Source organism: Setaria italica, chromosome I, assembly GCF_000263155.2.
Source record: "Setaria italica strain Yugu1 chromosome I, Setaria_italica_v2.0, whole genome shotgun sequence".
Classification (NCBI taxonomy): Eukaryota; Viridiplantae; Streptophyta; class Magnoliopsida; order Poales; family Poaceae; genus Setaria; species Setaria italica.
In genome coordinates this window covers 4,824,727-4,843,425 of record NC_028450.1, presented here as the reverse complement: position 1 = coordinate 4,843,425, position 18,699 = coordinate 4,824,727, and the positions used below count along the sequence as shown (strand labels likewise).

The 18,699-nt window shown below is 45.5% G+C and overlaps 2 protein-coding genes and 1 pseudogene across 5 annotated transcripts; 1 reads left to right on the top strand and 2 right to left on the bottom strand.

Moving 5' to 3' along the window:
• Nucleotides 1–727: 727 nt before the first annotated feature.
• On the bottom strand, nucleotides 728–3,858 carry LOC101781241 (annotated as a pseudogene).
• Nucleotides 3,859–8,149: 4,291 nt separating this feature from the next.
• On the top strand, nucleotides 8,150–13,357 carry LOC101780837. Of its 2 annotated transcripts, none has more exons than XM_004951517.4 (13): nucleotides 8,150–8,334; nucleotides 8,478–9,164; nucleotides 9,266–9,468; nucleotides 9,622–9,819; nucleotides 9,903–9,974; nucleotides 10,346–10,441; nucleotides 10,871–10,950; nucleotides 11,051–11,126; nucleotides 11,199–11,409; nucleotides 11,631–11,824; nucleotides 11,905–12,010; nucleotides 12,096–12,185; nucleotides 12,443–13,357. In XM_004951517.4, the coding sequence occupies exons 2-13, from the start codon at nucleotides 8,579–8,581 to the stop codon at nucleotides 13,177–13,179; spliced, it is 2,649 nt and encodes an 882-aa protein (XP_004951574.1). In that variant the 5' UTR covers nucleotides 8,150–8,334; nucleotides 8,478–8,578; the 3' UTR covers nucleotides 13,180–13,357. The 2 variants fall into 2 exon arrangements, with proteins under 2 accessions (XP_004951574.1, XP_022680302.1); XM_022824567.1 differs by lacking the exon at nucleotides 8,150–8,334 and adding an exon at nucleotides 8,356–8,374.
• Nucleotides 13,358–14,792: 1,435 nt separating this feature from the next.
• LOC101780163 (zinc finger A20 and AN1 domain-containing stress-associated protein 8) lies at nucleotides 14,793–16,543 on the bottom strand. 3 transcript variants are annotated; one of them, XM_004951515.4, is made up of 2 exons: nucleotides 16,403–16,543; nucleotides 14,793–15,658 (listed from the first exon to the last, which is right to left on the bottom strand). In XM_004951515.4, the coding sequence occupies exon 2, from the start codon at nucleotides 15,644–15,646 to the stop codon at nucleotides 15,131–15,133; it is 516 nt and encodes a 171-aa protein (XP_004951572.1). In that variant the 5' UTR covers nucleotides 15,647–15,658; nucleotides 16,403–16,543; the 3' UTR covers nucleotides 14,793–15,130. The 3 variants fall into 3 exon arrangements, with proteins under 3 accessions (XP_004951572.1, XP_022680309.1, XP_004951573.1); XM_022824574.1 differs by having other exon boundaries at nucleotides 16,397–16,487; XM_004951516.4 differs by lacking the exon at nucleotides 16,403–16,543 and adding an exon at nucleotides 16,195–16,298.
• Between the last annotated feature and the right edge of the window lie 2,156 nt (nucleotides 16,544–18,699).

Below are 18,699 nucleotides of genomic sequence, written 5' to 3'. Positions count from 1 at the left end.
TAAAGAGCTAGTATTTGGTAGTATTTGTACCGTATAATCTTATATTGTGTAGATTATCTTAAAAAATTTATCGTCTCAGTTATGAGCTTTAAGATCATGCTGCCACTTTACCACCTTGAAGTCGTCTTGGAATGGAATGTGAACAATTAGGCAATTTCTCAAGATCAAAAGGGTTCCTACGCAAAAGCGGAGAGATAATGCCTCAGCACGTATTGCCTTGTGAAAGAGAGAGGAAAGAGAAGCAGATGGTGATGGTAGGCAGCCGGTTGCAGCACGGTTCTCTGCCCGCCCCATGCGTAGGCCACGATTTTTTGCCCTTTTGAAAGGGAGTTTAAACGTTAGGTAATGGCGGCATCACCGCGTGGGAGCATGCGTCCATGCAAAGGTGCATAGAAAATGAAGTTACTTGTGTAAGATACTGGTATGATCTGGATTCGACTAGTGGTGTTAGAGCTAGTTTATTTAGAGAAAGATCGATAAGCTCGAGATATCGAGTTACGACATTGTTTCTAGGTTACGATATGTTTCATCTAATTCTTTTATTTTTCATTTCTTGCTATTTGGCATCTGCACCTAAAGCTCATAAATTTTTCATGTGAAACATGGAAACTTTTCTTAAGCGGTTTTTTTTCCTCCACTCTACGAGCCCTGAGGATGCCTTGACATCCTGTAAATGCATAAGAGCAAACGTATCTTGAGATTAACGAAGCCACTGCAAATGCGCAGATTCAACAAACGCATCGCCTATTAGTCAACAAAACAAACGTATTAATAAGAAATACATGATGTAAGACCTAAGTTTGATCTTAAGTGGGCATGCAGTATAACCAAGTGTGTTAAATCACCTAAGAAATTGACCGGTTCTCGTACAAGTTAGGGTGTGTGTTGTTTGATTTTGCAAGAATTTTGATAGGGTGATAATATTGCAAGAATTTTGTTAGGGTGATAATAGACCTGATCAATGGTTAGGTCGAGTTGAAAAAAAAAAAGATGGGTCTTTTGTTGGCTCGAGCTTGTTAGACGTTACAATCTGTCAAGGGCGACGACGATGGCTTTGCGGAATGCGTCATTGTGGAGGAAAAAGGACGAAACATGGCCTCCCGTTACCCACCGGACTTCTGAGCCCAGCCATGCCTTCTGGAGCTTCATGACTGAATGTATGGGATTATGGGAATATAACCATCATCCTGTAAAGGGAACATAGCTTCAGATTAGAAGAAAGCTCCAGCTGAAAACGAATACTCGAGTAAGCAATCTCTGTCTGAAATAAGGAGACATTGCTGAACATGAGAAGATAAGAGTGCTTGAGTAAACTATCTGCTATCAATGTAAGTTCAATTCTGAACATTGCTGGAGTGCTACGGTAACTTGCTGCAAACAGTGTGGTCTCAAAAAGAACTTGTTGTAAACAGTGCAGGTGAAAGATACAATTTGACTAAATTTGGAAGTCTTATTGAAATAGTGGAAAAAAACCCAGTCTACAAGGAAAATCTTCTAATGGTGTTTAACTTATAAGATTGGTAAAACAAAGTAAAAGCTTGGGGGGTGGGGGGGGGGAGGAGGGGGAGATCATGTTTTCAGAGATTATAAATTGATGTTAAAAGGTTAAAAAAAAACACTAACCGTTGCACCAACAAAGATGACAGTCTGCGGGTTCTTTGGGACTGGAAATCGAGTGACCTCAGTCAAAGACAACACTGACCGCAACCTATCTATGACTTCCTCAATAGTGACCCCAGTTTTCTGTGCTGCATCTTCTGTCAAAGATGTTACATCTTGAGTTAATGCTGCTGCATCTTCTCTCAACACATCTCAAGCTGTGGCATATTTGTAGACCCGTTCACAGAAAGGTACCACGGCAGAGTGCGAAGTGAGAAATGGCGGTGTAGCAATTGGTGTAGGATGAAGGGATCCCCCCATCACGCACGGCATGGACACCACCTGTGTCATCAGCAAAGAATTATTTTTTGAGAAGAATGTCAAAGGAACCTTGTAAATATAACCAGAAAATTATAAGAATCAGATGGGTTTGACAAATAGGCTGCTACATTATTTTTAAGACTAGCTATATTCATTCATGAGCAAAACCAGTGTTAACATACCAATGCTGAGCCCACATATGCCCATCTTGCCGTAACCAGCCTCAGCCTGCAGCGAGTACAGGAGACTGCGAGCTTCATCAATTGTGGCTTTCCCTAAAAGTAACAAGCCACTCACACACTGAAGCTTTGCACCACCCTGCATGCTAGGACGTCACTGTCCATAATAGGGGCTGTGGTTCAATGGATCAGATCTTGGTGAATTGTGGAGAAAATATTTTAACAAAGAATGCAAGTAACTCTCACCTCTCAAGAACCATATTTGCAATATTGTTCTTCAAAAGAGGCCCACCGAGCCAAAGCCTGCGTTCAAATGTGTGATCACCAGTGCCTATATTATTACAGAAAATTTAGATTCATTAGATGAGAGCGGAGACATATTTTTATAGGAAAAAGAGTGGAGCAGTTTTTTTTTACTATGAACAATTTTGTGACAATATTCATCAATCAATATGAAACTAACAGTAAAAGGAGACTAGTCCTTATTCAATTTTAGCACTTGGCAGTGAGGAAAGTTTTTTATCTTCAAAAAAAGATAGGGAAGCTGTCAAAAGAGGAATGTTAAACTTGGCAGCGCTAGAAAGCCAGCAGACTAATACGTTCATAATCCGTTCTACCAGACAACAGAAACTGATTAAAATGCATACAAGCTAAACATTCATATCAGAAAATGGTTTTCCTAATCTATGCAGTGCATTAGGGAACAAATATAATGAAACCACAAAATCATGTACCTGCAAGATGGACCATGCATGACATCTTCTCTGGTGTAATGTTTTTAGGAGTAAGAAAAGCAACTCCTGCATTGTGATTTTCAGGGGGCAATGCATCGACTAGTCTCTCATCACATTTAGTCCTGAAAACACCCTCTCGCAGACAAGAACTGTTTGTCTCCCAAATTGTTTTCCACATTGGCTGCACAGCAGTTGGTGGCCAGTTTTGGCAATGTGCTTCAGGGAACAGCTGCTTCACCATGCTCTCTAGCAAATCAAGTTTGGTACCTCCCCATCCTTTTGAGAAAAATGGTGTTCCTAACTTGGTGCGATGAAGAAGAGTTCCAGTACATAATGTGCCAACCCAAGGTTAGCTGATACCATATCCAAACACTGGTTGAATAAAGCTGATTCTTCTGGCCTTAATTGTACCACTTAAATCACGGGCACCAAGATATGCCTGCAACAAAAAATTAACACGTGCCCTGCCAGCAATTCAGGATAATGTAGCATCATTTCATCGCATACAAGTATAGCAGCCACAGGCTAGACATCCAGGGAAACGAAAACAACATTTTTTTCCACGGATGAACGCATATAATTGCGGTAGATCTAGAACAAATCCAATTAAGCTCACTAACAAGCGTCCTGAAGATGCAATGCAGGTGCTCAGATGCACTCCTCCCAGCGCGCACAGAACATATCACATCGATTTTGGAAGTACGAGGAATTCAGAAGGCCGCACCTTGGGACGAACCGGCGAGCAAGAGGAGACGCCAGGAAACCGCGAAACCACCTCGGAACCCTTGCTTTTGCTGCGGAGTATCGGGACAATCCAGGCCAAGATCCACGCCGGGTGCCGCGACAGGACCAGGGGCGCGCGACACGAGCGAAAGCACCACGCCAAGAATACCTTTGTGGATCCGCGGCGGCGCGAGGAAGGCGGCGAGCGCGGCCACGGGTGGTAGCTGGATCGCGTGGGGCTGCACGGTCTGGTAGGAGTTGCACCGAAGAAGAAGAGGGAAAAAAAACGGTGGCGGACGGCCGACGGGGCCGTGGGCCGTGGCTTCGCTTTGGGGGCGTTTGGCAGCCTGGTCTGCCTCACGGGGTGTTCCTAAACTAGGAGTGTCATATCGGATGTTCGGACGCTAATTAGGAGAACTAAATATGAGCTAATTATAAAACTAACTACAGAAATTCTATACTAATTCACGAGATGAATCTATTAAGCCTAATTAATCCATCATTAGCAAATAGTTACTGTAGCACCACATTCTCAAATCATGGACTAATTAGGCTTAATAGATTCGTCTCGCGAATTAGACTCTATCTATGCAATTAGTTTTATAATTAGACTATATTTAATACTCCTAATTAGTATCAAACATTCGATGTGACAGGTACTAAAGTTTAGGAGTGTGTTGCCAAACAGGACCTTAGCTAGGCTCACGAGCCAGGCTCGAGCCAGCCCAATCAAGCTCGTGAGGTGCAGAGATTACATTTGGCAAATTTGCATCTGGTAGGTGCAGAGATTAAGGGCCTGTTTGGATACCCTATGTTAAAATTCAACAAGTGTTAAAGTTTTAACACTCTCAAATAGAGTGCTAAAGTTTAACACATTGGGGTGTTTGGATGATGTGTTAAACTTTAACACCTTTGGTGAGAAATGACTCCATTGCCCCCTCATTTATGGCCGGCGGAGAGAGAGGGAGGCGAGAGAAGGGGTAACCTGGGAAAAAGTAGAGAGGGGGACCACTTTTAACACCTTTAGCAAGTTTTAACACCTCATCCATGTGTTTATGAAAAATGGGCTGTTAAACTTTAACACCTCACTTTTAACACAAGTGTTTGGATAAAAAAGTGTTAAAAAGTGTTAAAAGTGGGGTGTTAAACTTTAACACCCCCTTCCCAAACAGACCCTAACCTGTGCAAATTGGTGGATTTACCTTGCATCCCATCTACATCACCACTCGCCTGCAACAGCTCGTTGCGCTCGCTGTCCCGCCGCCCCGGTCGGCCGCTCGCATCCCCTCTGCTCGCTCTCAGATCTGATTCGGCAGCAGATGCTCGGAGACTGATGTGTGGGGCCTAGGGAGCAGGAAGAGCACAGCGGTGCGGGTGTCAGGGGCCTAGCAATGGGTACGCGTATGTGGTGGCCGGATATGCTGGGCCCGGTGTCGGTGTGGAGCGAGACCAAGCAAGGCACGCTACGAGCGTGGAGCTCGGCAGAGGGGCAGAAGACCGCAGCAGCGGTGCGGGGGCGGGCGGAGCGCGCCCGGTGTGGCGACGGTAGCTCCAGCACGAGGTGGCGCAAGCAGGGAGGAGCGTGGCTGCGTGGTGGTCGGTGCAGGATGTGACGGAGCATGGTCATGCCGCCGTGCAGGAGGTGGATGGGGCGCAGCTGGGGCCGTCGAGCTATCGTGGCTCCGCCACTCCGCCGGCTCGAGCGCGCGGTGACGTTCACAGCCCCGACTACAACCATCCAAGGATGCTGCGTCTTAGCAACCGATACACCATCTTCAATGGTCGCCGCGATCTCGTGGAGCACGATCAATCAAACCACTAGGGTAATTCCTGCAAGCAATCGAGGAATAAGTAAGAATAAGTAGAACAAGCAACTCAATTGCAAATATGGAGATGAAAACCAATCTAAAATTACAAATTTGGGATTCTGAATCAAGTAGAACGGATGGTCTAGTCGACACACGCGTCTACAAGGAAGTAGCAATGGCTAAACTTACATCTAAACAAAACTCAATCTGTTTGTGGTGGCTCTAAACCTTATTTATACCTAGGAGGACGACCATAGGGGTCCTGTTGTCGTGCTCCAACCCTAGGACACGTCCTTATTGGACCCGAATTGATACAAGGCCCATTGGACCAAAATAAGGCAACGCAGCACCTTTGACAGAAAAATCTCTCGGTAGTAATTTGATCATTGCGACCGCCTCAGAAAATATATAAACATGAGTCTAGATCCATATGAAAATAGACTTCATAAGAATTCCAAGGAGTACTTGAACGCCCAAAACGGAGCTTGGATGAGGTCGTGTCGGCCGTTGCAATTTGGCGCAGTGCTTGTAGTCTGAATTCAGCCCCAAAACGTGTTGAATTTGATCTCTTTCTTTTCTTGGGCGAAAAGTGACGTGGTGGCCTAGTGGAGGACGTTGGGAATACTTGGACTTGGAATCTAATCAACTTCTTTGGTCCTCCATGCCTTCGATGTGTGTTTAACACTCGTTTTGATCCACGTACGTATCAAATGACAATAAACACACATCATGGTGTAGCATCAATTCATCAAATGAATTTTCAAAGAATTATTTTACCTGTGAATCAAAAGTTGCTAATATGGTTGTATCCGAGCAGGTAATGTTCTCATCACAAGGTCAGCCGGAAAAGCAGTTGTCGGTGTGGGGGATGGGGAAGGAGGAGAGAGAGAAGAGTAGGAGGACTAAAAAAATACTATACGACCCACGAAACTTAGCAATAAATACTACAGATAATCCGCTAAGTGATGGATCTATAAATATTATGGCCCTGTTTGGAAGAGGGGTGCTAAACTTTAGCACCTCACTTTTAGCACCCTTTTAGCACTAGAGCTCCCAAACAGGTGTGCTAAAAGTGGTGTTCTAAAGTTTAGCACCCCACTTTTTTTAGCACATCAAATAGGTGCTAAAAGTGGTCCCCTATCTAAAATTTCCCTGGTTGCCCCCCACCCCCCTCTCTCTCCTCCTTCGGCCGGCCAAGCCTCCTCCGCCGGCCTCGCTACCTCCGCCGGCCACGCCTCCTCCGCCCGGCCCCACCGCATTTGCCGGCGACGCCTCCTCCACCCGGCCACGCCGCCTCCGCCGCCCCCGCTGCCTCCGCCGGCCATGCCGCCTCCGCACCCCCCTCTCTCGGTGCAGGGCCACGGCCGGCCCGTCCTCCCCGTCAGCAAGGCGCGCGACGAGGGAGTCGGCGCTGCGCGACGAGGGAGCACCTCTCTGCCGTCGGGAGCGGGGCGGGACCGGTGGAGGAGGAGTCCTTGCCGCGCGGCGGTGGCTCTGACCCGGGGGAGGAGGGTGAGGAGCGACGCCCGGAGGTGATTTTGCTGGCGCAGGGAGGGAGAGGAGCTTGGCCGCGCGGCCGCCACCTCCCAGCGGGGGAGGGAGGGCAGCTAGGGGCACGGAGGCCGGTGCGGCTGGGGAAGGTGGGGAGAAGAGCGAGAGAAGAGGAGGAGAGAGAGGATAAAGAAAGGAAGAAAGTGGGGATAAATGAGTCTTTTGTCAACCCAGGTGTTAAAGTTTAGCCTCCTTTCCAAACACCCCAAGGTGCTAAACTTTAACCTTTTATTTGAGGGTGCTAAAATTTAACACTGTACTAAAATTTAGCATATGATATCCAAACAGGGCTGGTAGACAAGTAACAGAGAGCAAACCCTCTTTAACCATTGCGGGTGCCTGAGGTGGGCTAGATTTGGGCCTGGATCGGCAATGATTGGGGTTGGAAACTAGTCAAAAGTTTGGGTCGACTTCAAGGATGATTACCGTTGTTCCCATTCTCGCCCAAAAATCTTTTGATTTTCATTTTATGTTTTAAGAAGAGCTTGAACACATTTTGTTTGGTATATCTTGTGCGATTTCAGCATGGATCCTAAGGGAGCTTGTTTGGTGGTATTCAGAAGAGCTTGGGCATCCTCTGTTCTTGGGAGGGCGGAGATATTGCTCTCGCCTCAAGGCCCATCAGAGGTAGTATAGAACATGACCGACAACATGCTGCCACTCGGCCTTCTGAAACTGACACAACAATCGATCACTTCGCATCCTATTCATCCATGTGACATTGTCTTGGCATGCAGGTGTGGTCTATGCGCACGATGATTCTATTGTCAGAAGGAAATGGATCTATCAATCGATGGATATGCACGCAGCACGCCTCTGGGGTCTGCTGCATCGGCCTCTGCACATCGAACAGATGAGGCTGAGCCGGAACACAGGATCGGTTAGATGCCATGCAATGCCGTGTCCTGCAAACGGCAGAAGCATGACAAGATCAGGGAATCTCCGAGAGTGTTCAGTTGCAAGTTCAGCTCAATCCGGTGATCCATCCACCAACAGGGTAGGTTTTACCCTGACGCATCCGCTCTCCGGTTTCGGTTGCGAGCTCCGCTGCCAAGTTGCCGTCTCTGCCCTTGGGTCTGAAAAGGGCAGAGAAGCTTTTACCTCTCCGACGTGATGCCGATGCGCCACTTGCTGCCGTGCGGCGGGCCGGCGGTGGCGTGCAAGCAAGCGGCGGGCGACGGCCATGGTGGATTGGGACGAACCGGTAGATGATGGATGGGTGATGATGGCGTCGCCTTGCGGCTCTTGGGGTCCAAGAATCCTCTGATATAAACCGTCGCTCTCCCGATGCGCATTTGTCGCCCACCCCTATTCCGTTGATCCGTCCCCGGCGAAAAAGGAGCAATTTCTCCTCCTTCCTCTCGAGACGGAAACAGTAAACATCACTGTCACAGTCTCACTCCAGTGAAGTGAGTCGAGGTCGTCTTCTTCAATCCTCCCTCCGATCTTTGTTCCCCTCGTATGAATTGCTTTCCGCGCAATTCTTGGTTGAATCACTGGTAGTTTGATGCGCTGTCACCATTTCGTGATGCTTAATCTTATCCTCCTCGCCCTTCTCACAGGTTACAGGTTTGGGTTTTTGGAGGCTTTCGCTTATGCGGTGTGTGTCGGTCAACTGAGGACAGGGTAACGAGTGGTTCTTGCCAAGAAAGGGGGGTTGGTTATGGCGAGAGGGCCGGGCATGCCGGCGGCGGCGGCGCTGGGGGCCGTGGTGATCTTAGCCGCCGCAGCCGGCTGGCACGGCGCGGAGGGTAAGTCGTGCACCAACGCGTTCCCGGGGCTGACGTCGCACACGGAGCGCGCGGCGACGCAGCTGCGGTCCGCGCCGCGGGCGCCGGTGCCCGAGCGCAGCCACCACGGTCGCCACACCCATGAGCATGGCCACGAGCAGCACCTCACCCCCACCGACGAGTCCGCCTGGATGTCGCTCATGCCACGGCGGGCTCTGCGGCGCGAGGAGGCGTTCGACTGGCTCATGCTCTACCGCAAGCTCCGGGGCGCCACCGCCGGCGCGCCGCGGCCCGGGGTTGCGGCCGGGGCGTTCCTCTCCGAGGCCTCCCTGCACGACGTGCGGCTTGAGCCGGGCAGCCCGTACTGGCAAGCACAGCAGACCAATCTGGAGTACCTGCTCCTCCTGGACGTCGACCGCCTCGTCTGGAGCTTCCGCAAGCAAGCCGGCCTGACGGCGCCGGGAACGCCCTATGGCGGGTGGGAGGGCCCTAACGTCCAGCTCCGGGGTCACTTTGTTGGTGCGCCACCGCATCTCAGTTTGATTTCGATTCTGTAGCATTTACCCACTACAATTTCGCAGCTAGGCTGAATTTCAGCGTCCTGCCGTTGTTCTTTTCAGGGCATTACCTGAGTGCTACTGCAAAGATGTGGGCTAGCACACACAATGATACTCTTAATGTGAAAATGTCGTCTGTCGTCGACGCGCTCTATGATTGTCAGAAGAAGATGGGCACAGGGTACCTGTCGGCCTTCCCGTCGGAATTCTTCGATTGGGTTGAGGCCATCAGGCCTGTCTGGGCCCCTTACTACACAATCCACAAGGTTCATGGGGGTTTTCAGTTTCTACTTCATGATAAATATGTGAATGAATGAATGATCACCACCAATTTGAGTGGGTGTAATTTTTGGTTTACAGATTGTGCAATGAATGAATGATCATCACCAATTTGAGTGGGTCTAATTTTTGGTTTACAGATTATGCAAGGCCTTCTTGATCAGTACACGGTGGCTGGGAATTCCAAGGCTCTTGACATGGTGGTAAAGATGGCTAATTATTTCAGTGATCGGGTGAAGAATGTCATACAGAAATACAGCATTGAGAGGCACTGGGAGTCTCTCAATGAGGAAACTGGTGGGATGAATGATGTGCTCTATCAGCTCTACACAATAACGGTGATTTGCCGTTTGTTACAAGTGTAGCATCGATTAATACAGTTATATCTAGCTGATATGCTGACTTTCTCTTAATTGGGCAGAATGATCTGAAGCATTTGACACTGGCCCATCTCTTCGATAAGCCATGCTTTCTTGGGCTGCTTGCAGTTCAGGTGTGCTGAAACACTGATTTGGTTTGCTAGTTGTGAATCTTCAGCTATTTGGTGATAGCTAGGATTATGTTTACATTACAATAAATGACTGAAATAGAACTTAACCAGTTTCAGTTTTAACTATGTTAAGAATTGTGATTACTAACTTCAGTTCAATTTGCTTATCATCCAGTGGTCACTACATGTCTATATATCGAACAGATTTTAATTATGCCACTACTGAACTGGTATTACCATGTAAAGTGTACACTTTCATGGAAATTGAACTTGGGTTCCTAGTACAGGACTCAATCGATGGACTAGAATTACTGTTCCTCTCGAGGGATTTTTCGTTTAGTGATAGCGTTGTTTGTGTATTTGTTTCATTTCAGGCTGACAGCATTTCAGGCTTCCATTCCAATACACACATTCCAGTTGTCATTGGTGCACAGATGAGGTATGAAGTTACCGGAGATCCTCTTTACAAGGTAAAGTTCACTGCGAAATTTATTACTACAGAGTTGAAGTATTCCATTTTCATAGACAGTGAGGAATCTGTTAGGGGATGCGGACATAAAGTGCATGCTGTTATCAGTTTACATAAAGACACTGACTACTGTTCAGAAGAGGAAAAATGGGTTAATAAAAATTAAGATATGTATGACTCTTGCTGTTATTACTAAAATTCCGAATGGATTAAGATAAACTGTTTTCAATTTTTTGAAATATGCTGACATTATGCGTGTTTAGCACAGCTCTTTGGATTTATATGTTTCTTTCCTTTACATCCATTTTAGCCTTTTGCCTATGAGTATCTGCGTCTCTGTGTCTGAAGTAGTACCATCTTCTGTCTTCTTTTTATCATTTGTTCTCCACCATTTGAGTGAAGTTGACCATAAGCCTCATTTTTGAAACAGCAAATTGCCACATTCTTTATGGATACAATAAATTCATCTCATAGCTACGCGACTGGTGGCACATCTGCTGGTGAATTCTGGTAATATAGCTTGTAGATGCTTGATTAATGGCATCAATACTTCCATAGTATATCGAAAGTTATATTTGGCAAGGAACTGATTCTCTTAATTGTTTTTCAGGACTGACCCAAAACATTTAGCTGAGACTCTGAGTACTGAGAATGAGGAATCTTGCACCACTTACAACATGCTTAAGGTTGTGAAACCATACTAAAAAATTGTTTTCTTGTTTAGAAATGTGTCATATGTAAACCTGTGTCATATCCAGATATCTCGCAACCTATTCCGATGGACAAAGGAAATATCATATGCAGATTACTATGAAAGAGCACTGATAAATGGTGTTTTAAGCATTCAAAGGGGGACAGATCCTGGTGTGATGATTTACATGCTACCCCAGGCCCCTGGACACTCTAAGGCTGTGAGTTATCATGGTTGGGGAACAAAGTACGATTCTTTCTGGTGTTGTTATGGGACAGGTAATACAAAAATTGCAACATCTATTTATTGCCTTGATGTGAATATTCTGCTTGATTTCAACCAACTGTTTCTATCCAATTTTGATTCCATAAGCTAAAGGCAGTGTCTAGCCCCTTCATTTTTAACCTTTCTGCTTTATTGCCTCAAGCTGTGAACGTTGGGGTCGCATTTATTCTCGAGCAAGTTGTTTATTTCAAAATATAATGATTTCCATGTGCAGGTATAGAATCCTTTTCAAAACTTGGCGATTCTATTTACTTTGAGGAGAAAGAAGATACACCTGCACTCAACATCATTCAGTACATACCAAGCACTTTCAACTGGAAAGCAGCTGGGCTCACTGTTACTCAGCAAATCAAAACCCTCAGTTCTTCTGACCTGTATCTTCAAATTTCACTCTCCATTTCTGCAGAGGTAATTATTTTCAATTCTTTATACGTTGAATTCAGATAAAAAACATCTTCACTCAGCTCATTTGTTTGCTATTTGTTCAGACGACAAGTCAGTCTGCCAAATTGAATGTTAGAATTCCATCATGGACATTTGCTGATGGTGCAGGAGCAAATCTAAATGGCAAAGATTTGGGGTCATTATCTCCAGGTAAAATCATTCCATTCTGTTCAATATTCAAATTATCATCGATTTTTGAAGCCCAGTTCATTACCTTATGTTATTTTATGGGCAGGATCTTTCCTCTCAGTCACCAAACAATGGAACTCAGAGGATCACTTATCACTACGCTTTCCCATCAGGTTAAGAACTGAAGCAATTAAAGGTAACTCATGATACTTCCACTGTTGACTAATTTAAGATTGAAGAACAAATTGGCTGACTTTACTTGGCTCGCACACTGATATACCACCATGATAACCAGTGGTTGTACACTTATACTACAAAAACATAGGGGCGCTAGTAGAAATAACGGATTTTGCTACGATGTGTGATAATATTCAGATTTTTGTACAGAGAGAATCTTGATCCAAATATTTTTGAGGAACTTGATCCAATATTAATTGCTAGCTATCTGTTCAGATGACAGGCCGGAGTATGCATCCCTTCAAGCCATCCTATTTGGGCCATTTGTTCTTGCTGGCCTATCCACTGGTGACTGGGATGCAAAAGTTGGCAATAGCAGTACAATTTCAGATTGGATCACCACTGTTCCTTCAGTGTACAACTCACAGCTGGCAACCTTCACACAAGTATCCAATGGAAAAACATTTGTCCTCTCAAGCGCAAATGGCTCCCTAACAATGCAAGAGCGACCTGAAGTTGACGGCACCGACATCGCCATCCACGCAACATTCAGGGCACACCCTCAGGACTCAACGGAGCTGCATGACACATACAGCACAACCATGAAGGGAGCTTCCGTGCTGATCGAGCCATTTGACTTGCCAGGAACTGTGATCACCAACAACCTCACCCTATCCGCGCAGAAGGGTTCAGATTCCCTCTTCAACATAATACCCGGGCTCGATGGAAATCCTAATTCAGTTTCCCTCGAGCTCGGGACCAAACCAGGGTGCTTCTTGGTGACAGGCGTGGATTACTCTGCAGAGACTAAGATTCAGGTCAGCTGCAAGAGCTCTCTTCAGAGCATTGGTGGGATACTCGAGCAGGCGGCGAGCTTTGTGCAGACTGCCCCACTGAGGCAGTACCATCCAATCAGCTTTATCGCAAAGGGAGTGAGGAGGAACTTCATCCTGGAGCCACTGTACAGCTTGAGGGACGAATTCTATACGGTTTACTTCAACATTGGGGGCTGAGTCCCCAAATTTACACTTGGAGTAGAAAAAATACAGAATAATGCACGGCCTCTTTCTTCTCATACACTGTAGTTTAGAACAGACAATTAAAGAGGAAATGAGCTGTTTCATGTGTATCCCTCTCATATACATTCACTTACTGCAATACCGAGCAATCCACACAGCGCTTCTTCGGTCCTTTCTTGAGTGAGAAAGTTACTTGAGATTATGTGAATTTTTCGCAGCTGAAGACACCGCTGATGAGTTTGTTCACCTTATGTATCTCGGTAACTGAAGGTGTTGCTAAATGTTTCGTCCTGAAGTGATCTGCTCTTTGCCCTGAATCCGGGTTGCTCAGTTCTGGCTGGGTAAAAAAGAAGTGCCATTGGGTGTCTTATTTGCAACTAGGTAATCCCCATGGTTGCTGCTGAGCTCTGCAAATGTTTTCTTCAGGCTGTTACATACTCTACAATATAATGGCAGTTTTATAGTAAACTGATCAGAGCAGGTAGCAACAGCTAGTGCCATAAAATACATCTCCAGCTACTGGGATGGGAGGACGACAAAGCTGAGATCCTATCCATTCTCCCATAAACAAACAAGGAATCTCAAGGCGATCAGGCTTCTATGGTCCTAGCCCTGTTAGGATCCACCTAACTAAACTCTAGAAACTTTCTTTTAGCTACTTTAGTTAAAGGTGTTTGGATCCACTAGCTAGAAGAGGTATTCGTCTATATAGAAGAGGTATTCGTCTATAGTATCCCTCCCTCCCACTTTAAAAACTTTTCTCGGGGAAGGTTGAGAGGCAATTTCATCTTTTACTGGTTTAGCTGGGTTCAACCAACTACAAAAAATTAAACTAGTTAGATCATATTTGCATCCATAGCAGTTAAATTTAACCAGCTCAAATATAGCTAGTGGATCCAAACAGAACCTATATCATTGCTTGCGTTCTTTAATCCATCGCAGCTCAACACCCGGCACAAGAGTTGCTCAATGTTCCCATGATGTCTGAAGAGACCCACCCACAAATTGAGGAGCAAAAATATTCCCCCCATGCAGAAGAATATTTTTTTCGTACGAATTATCTTCTTTGCAAGTGAATCATACAAAAACAAGTTGTTTAGACTTGTTCCAATTCTTTGCAGGTGACAATCATACAAAAACAAATTAGGCTTCGTACCAATCACATGTAAAAAGGAGAGCTGCATGTCCCCACTTGCACAGACTAGAAAGAGAGAAGGATAAGAATTGTGGAAACCATGCAAGCAAGTTCCTTTGTTTACAGGATTTTCCAAAATAGATCATGATGAATTGACTGTGTTTGCACCAAGTAATTGCGTTTGCATAGACTGTGTTGTAATAAAGAATCAGCATACCCAACAATAAAGCTCCATCCACAGCTCTCTCGGCTGCTACATGATTTTAAAATGCAGTGTTCATCCACAACAATCCCACTTCATGCAAGCAGCGGAAGCTGATTGCTTCCACTTCAGAGAGCACGAAGCAAGAACAGTTGATTGGTCAATAGCTCCACACATCAAAACTTCAGATAATATCAAACATCTGAGCAATTGCCCCCATTGCTCTGAATGAAATTCACAAGCGCACATGAAAAGAAGAGAACCAGAAAATTGCGAGGAAATATGGCAGACCATTGCTGATTACTATTACTGATTGGGATGTAACACGCACGAGACAGTAGTACATTACAGAGCTACCTAAATGGGAATGCCACAATACCAACCAAACCACCATGAATAACTGAATAAGCTTACACAACATAGCCAACACGCAAACCATTTTGGACTCGACTGGGGATGAATTCTTGCAGCTGCCAGGATGCATGTGCATCAGTGTTGAACAACTCGGGGATGTGGCAGCAAACAAGAATGGGAAGTTCAATGATAAAGCAGCAAAGATGCATGACTGAATCTTGCAGATCATAACCAATTCCGCTCCCCATTACCCCTCAGATCTTGTCGAGCTTCTCCGCCTTCACCACAGGATTGGCCTTGGCAATCGCATCCCTAGCTGCAGTCCGATAGTCAAAGTGGCAGTCATGTTTGTCGGAATAGCGGTGCACCGCACAGTACATGTTACCGCATCGGCAGTTGAATCCCGTCAGGCCAACCCGCTTCCTACAGGTTGCGCACCGGTTCGGGCCTTCCTTGGCCTTGGGGATTACAGCAGCAGCCTCGCTGGTTTCAGCTACAACTGGAGGCTGCACAAAAATTGCCTTCTCCTCAACTTGAGCAAACACCACCTCGGCAGTTGCAGCTATGGCAGGGCCTTTCACACCGTCACCACCATTAACAATGCTATCGATGGAGGAGGCAGCTAGCTGGGCCTGCTCCTGCTTCATTATCATCTCCTTATGGCACTTGGAGCACATGTTCATGGTGGCCGCACTGCCAAAGAAGCCACAGTTGTTGATGCATAGGATTGGGCCCTCGGGTTGCTGGCAGCCCGCCTCCTTGTGTTCCATGACTACTATAAGCTGCACATTAAACAATCGATGTAAATAACCACACGATTTGTCACTTCAGCAAATATAAGTCATGCAGATGTTGTACTTGATGAAACGAGATCCTAATTTTTAGGGAGAGCATCGCGGAAGCCACTATCACAAAATACGTTGTGTAATACAAATCAAAACGACATTCCTAAACAAATCAGGGTATATCAATTCCAATCTTTGTAAAAAAAAACCATGGTGATGCAAATCGAGGACAATATGCACCAAATCTGCCAAGTAATTTAACTAATCCACCGCTTACAACTAGATACGCACGATTTCCATGGAATAAAACACTTGAATCACTAGTAACATTTAGCAGCGCTACGAACTCTAAAAAATCAGACAAAAAAAAGACAGGTAAAGCCTAATCGTTTGGACAAGAGAAACAACCTTCATACAATTTTTAAAAAAAATAAGAAGAAGAAAAAAACAAGAACGCGTTTTCATTTCCCCACCCAAAAGACTCAACCTGAACAGAAGAAACCCCCAACCGAAGACCGAATCAACACACGAACCTCGAAGCGCCCGTCCCCTTCGCGATTCCACGGCCCGTGGAATTCCCCGCACCAACGAATCAACACCCCAAAAAAATCACAAGAAAACCGCGCAGATCGATCAAGAGACGCTGAATCAGGCACCGGAAGACACAGATCAGGCCTTCCCTACCAAATCTCACAGGAAAAAAACAAAAGCGACAAGATGGGGAGCAGAGCAAACCCTAACCCTGCGCGAGGCGGAGGCGGAGGAGACGTGCGGGGATTGGAATCGCGAGGAGGAGCTCCGAAATGGGGGGCGTCGTCGGGCCAGGGGAAGGTGGGGGAGCCAGATAAAAAAGGCGGAGCCGAGGGGAAGTTACCTCCTTGCCCCTGGCAGTTCGAATTATTTGCGGTTGGTGGCGTGGAGTGGCCTGGCTGAGGTGGGGGAGGCGCCGTCCGATCGCGGTGGCGTGAGCTGATGGACGGTTGGGATGGATGCAGCTGTGGATTTTTTTTCTTTTGAGGAATACGGCTGTGGATTTTCAGTGAGGTTCCTGCTGGCTGCGGGTTTATATAAATTTTGGAAAGGGTTCTTTTTCTTTCTTCGATGGGGAAGAAGGAGCGGCGTGGCATCCTTTTTCTTCTCCTAAATGGCGTGAACTTGGCCACTCGTACTCGAGTAATTGGTTTCTGCTCCCTCCGTTTTAAATTGCAAATTGTAGGTCGTTTTGACCTTTCTAGATGTATACACTTAGATATAATGTATGTCTAGATGCATAATGATATATATGAAATTAATAAAGCTAAAACGAACTGTAGTTTGAAATGGAGGGAGTATCTTTTTTGTGAGGCAAAATTTAGCATCGGTAGAAATTTGAATAACTGTCCAATATAACTTGGATGAGTTCACAAGCTGGAGTACCGTGTAGCAATATGCCAACGTACTTTTTTGGCACGTCGGTACACCAAGGCAGCTAGAAGGTAATATCAGTCCAGCGATAATGTGTTGGTCTGATATATCGTTTTGGAATCTAGTTGTCAGCATCCACCGTTAGAATGTTATGATTATAACTATAGGCGTGTTTGGATCTCTTGCTGCCGCTCGTCTTGCTTCCTCTGCTTACCTCGTCTCGTCGCGTAAAACAAGGCAAACTCCGAAGGGACCGTTTGCTTCCCTCGCTGTTGCTCGTGTAGCTTTCCCTCGTAGCTCGATCCGGTAGTGTCGGAGCTTGTTTCGGCAGCATCGAAAGTCGATTCGATGGTGCTGAAGGTCAACCCAACGGCACATAGGTCGATTCGATGGCTGTAGAGTTCGATTTTTGGTGTCAGTGAATCTCATTTCGGTGATGGTGGAGCTAGTTGCCACAGCGCAACATCGATTTGATGCGTTATTGGAATTATTCTTTTACTATTGGAATTATTTTTTTACTAGCAAAATGCCCTGTGCGTTGCTACGCCAGAATTCGTTGTTGTCGTCATCGAATTCGTCCAAATGGGACATCATTGACTGTTTATTGTGTGTTACACTGTACAGAACTGCACCTTAACTTAAAAAGTAGAGAACAACAATTGATACTAATATGGATTGTACTCTGGAGTATCTTAAAATAACACCATATAATATTAATGCCTGTAGGGAAAATTCACTCGTTTTCAATTTGTTCTTAAAAAGGAAAATGAGCTATGCTTCTAGGAATTGGTTTTCTATTGTCAGAGATCCATTTTGAGGCATATGCTCCTCTGCCCTCCAACAAATCAGCTGACACCACAATCAGATATTAAAAGAAGAGGAGCAAGAAAACACCAGTCATCTCGTACAAGGAAAAATAACAGCACTGATGCAACTTTGGTAATGTAATTTTGTTACTAAATTTGGTTAAAGGGTAACCAATTCAGAGCTGTTCAGAGTATAGCATAGCCTTTAGCATCAAATGGGATTAATCACATTGGTAAATAATTAGAAATCGTTGTCATCGAAACAATTGTAGTCTACAGTTGCGCATTCATAGGATTTCAGAAAATAGGAGCGCTATCTCATGCCTATCATAGGACAGTATGCCAGCCATGATCGTAGGGACAATGATGAAAGAAGTCACTCCTTGTTCCTTGATGGCATCAAAGGCTAATTTGGCGTCAAATTCGGTACCAGGACATGGCAACCTCTGGCCATCAGGGATAGTCATGCATGAGGAGATCCCCTCTGATATGGCAAAGAGTCTCCATATGCAGGTAAACCTGCAGACCAACAAAGGAAAATTATTGAAGTCATACACTTATTGTTTCTTCTAAACTCAAATTGAATTGCATAAAGTTATGAACATAACATAAAACTTATGTTGGTGATTCATCAAATCTATTAATGACATACAGGGCAACATTATGTTCATGGGGGAACTGTAATATAACAGTACTTGGATCTTGATATCATACATCATCCTCTCCGAAGCCATTTTCATGGCAATTTTTGCAAGGGACTGAATGATCAAAGAATGGCTTATCGCTACACCCTTTGGCTGCCCATTAGTTCCTGAATCAGAATACCAT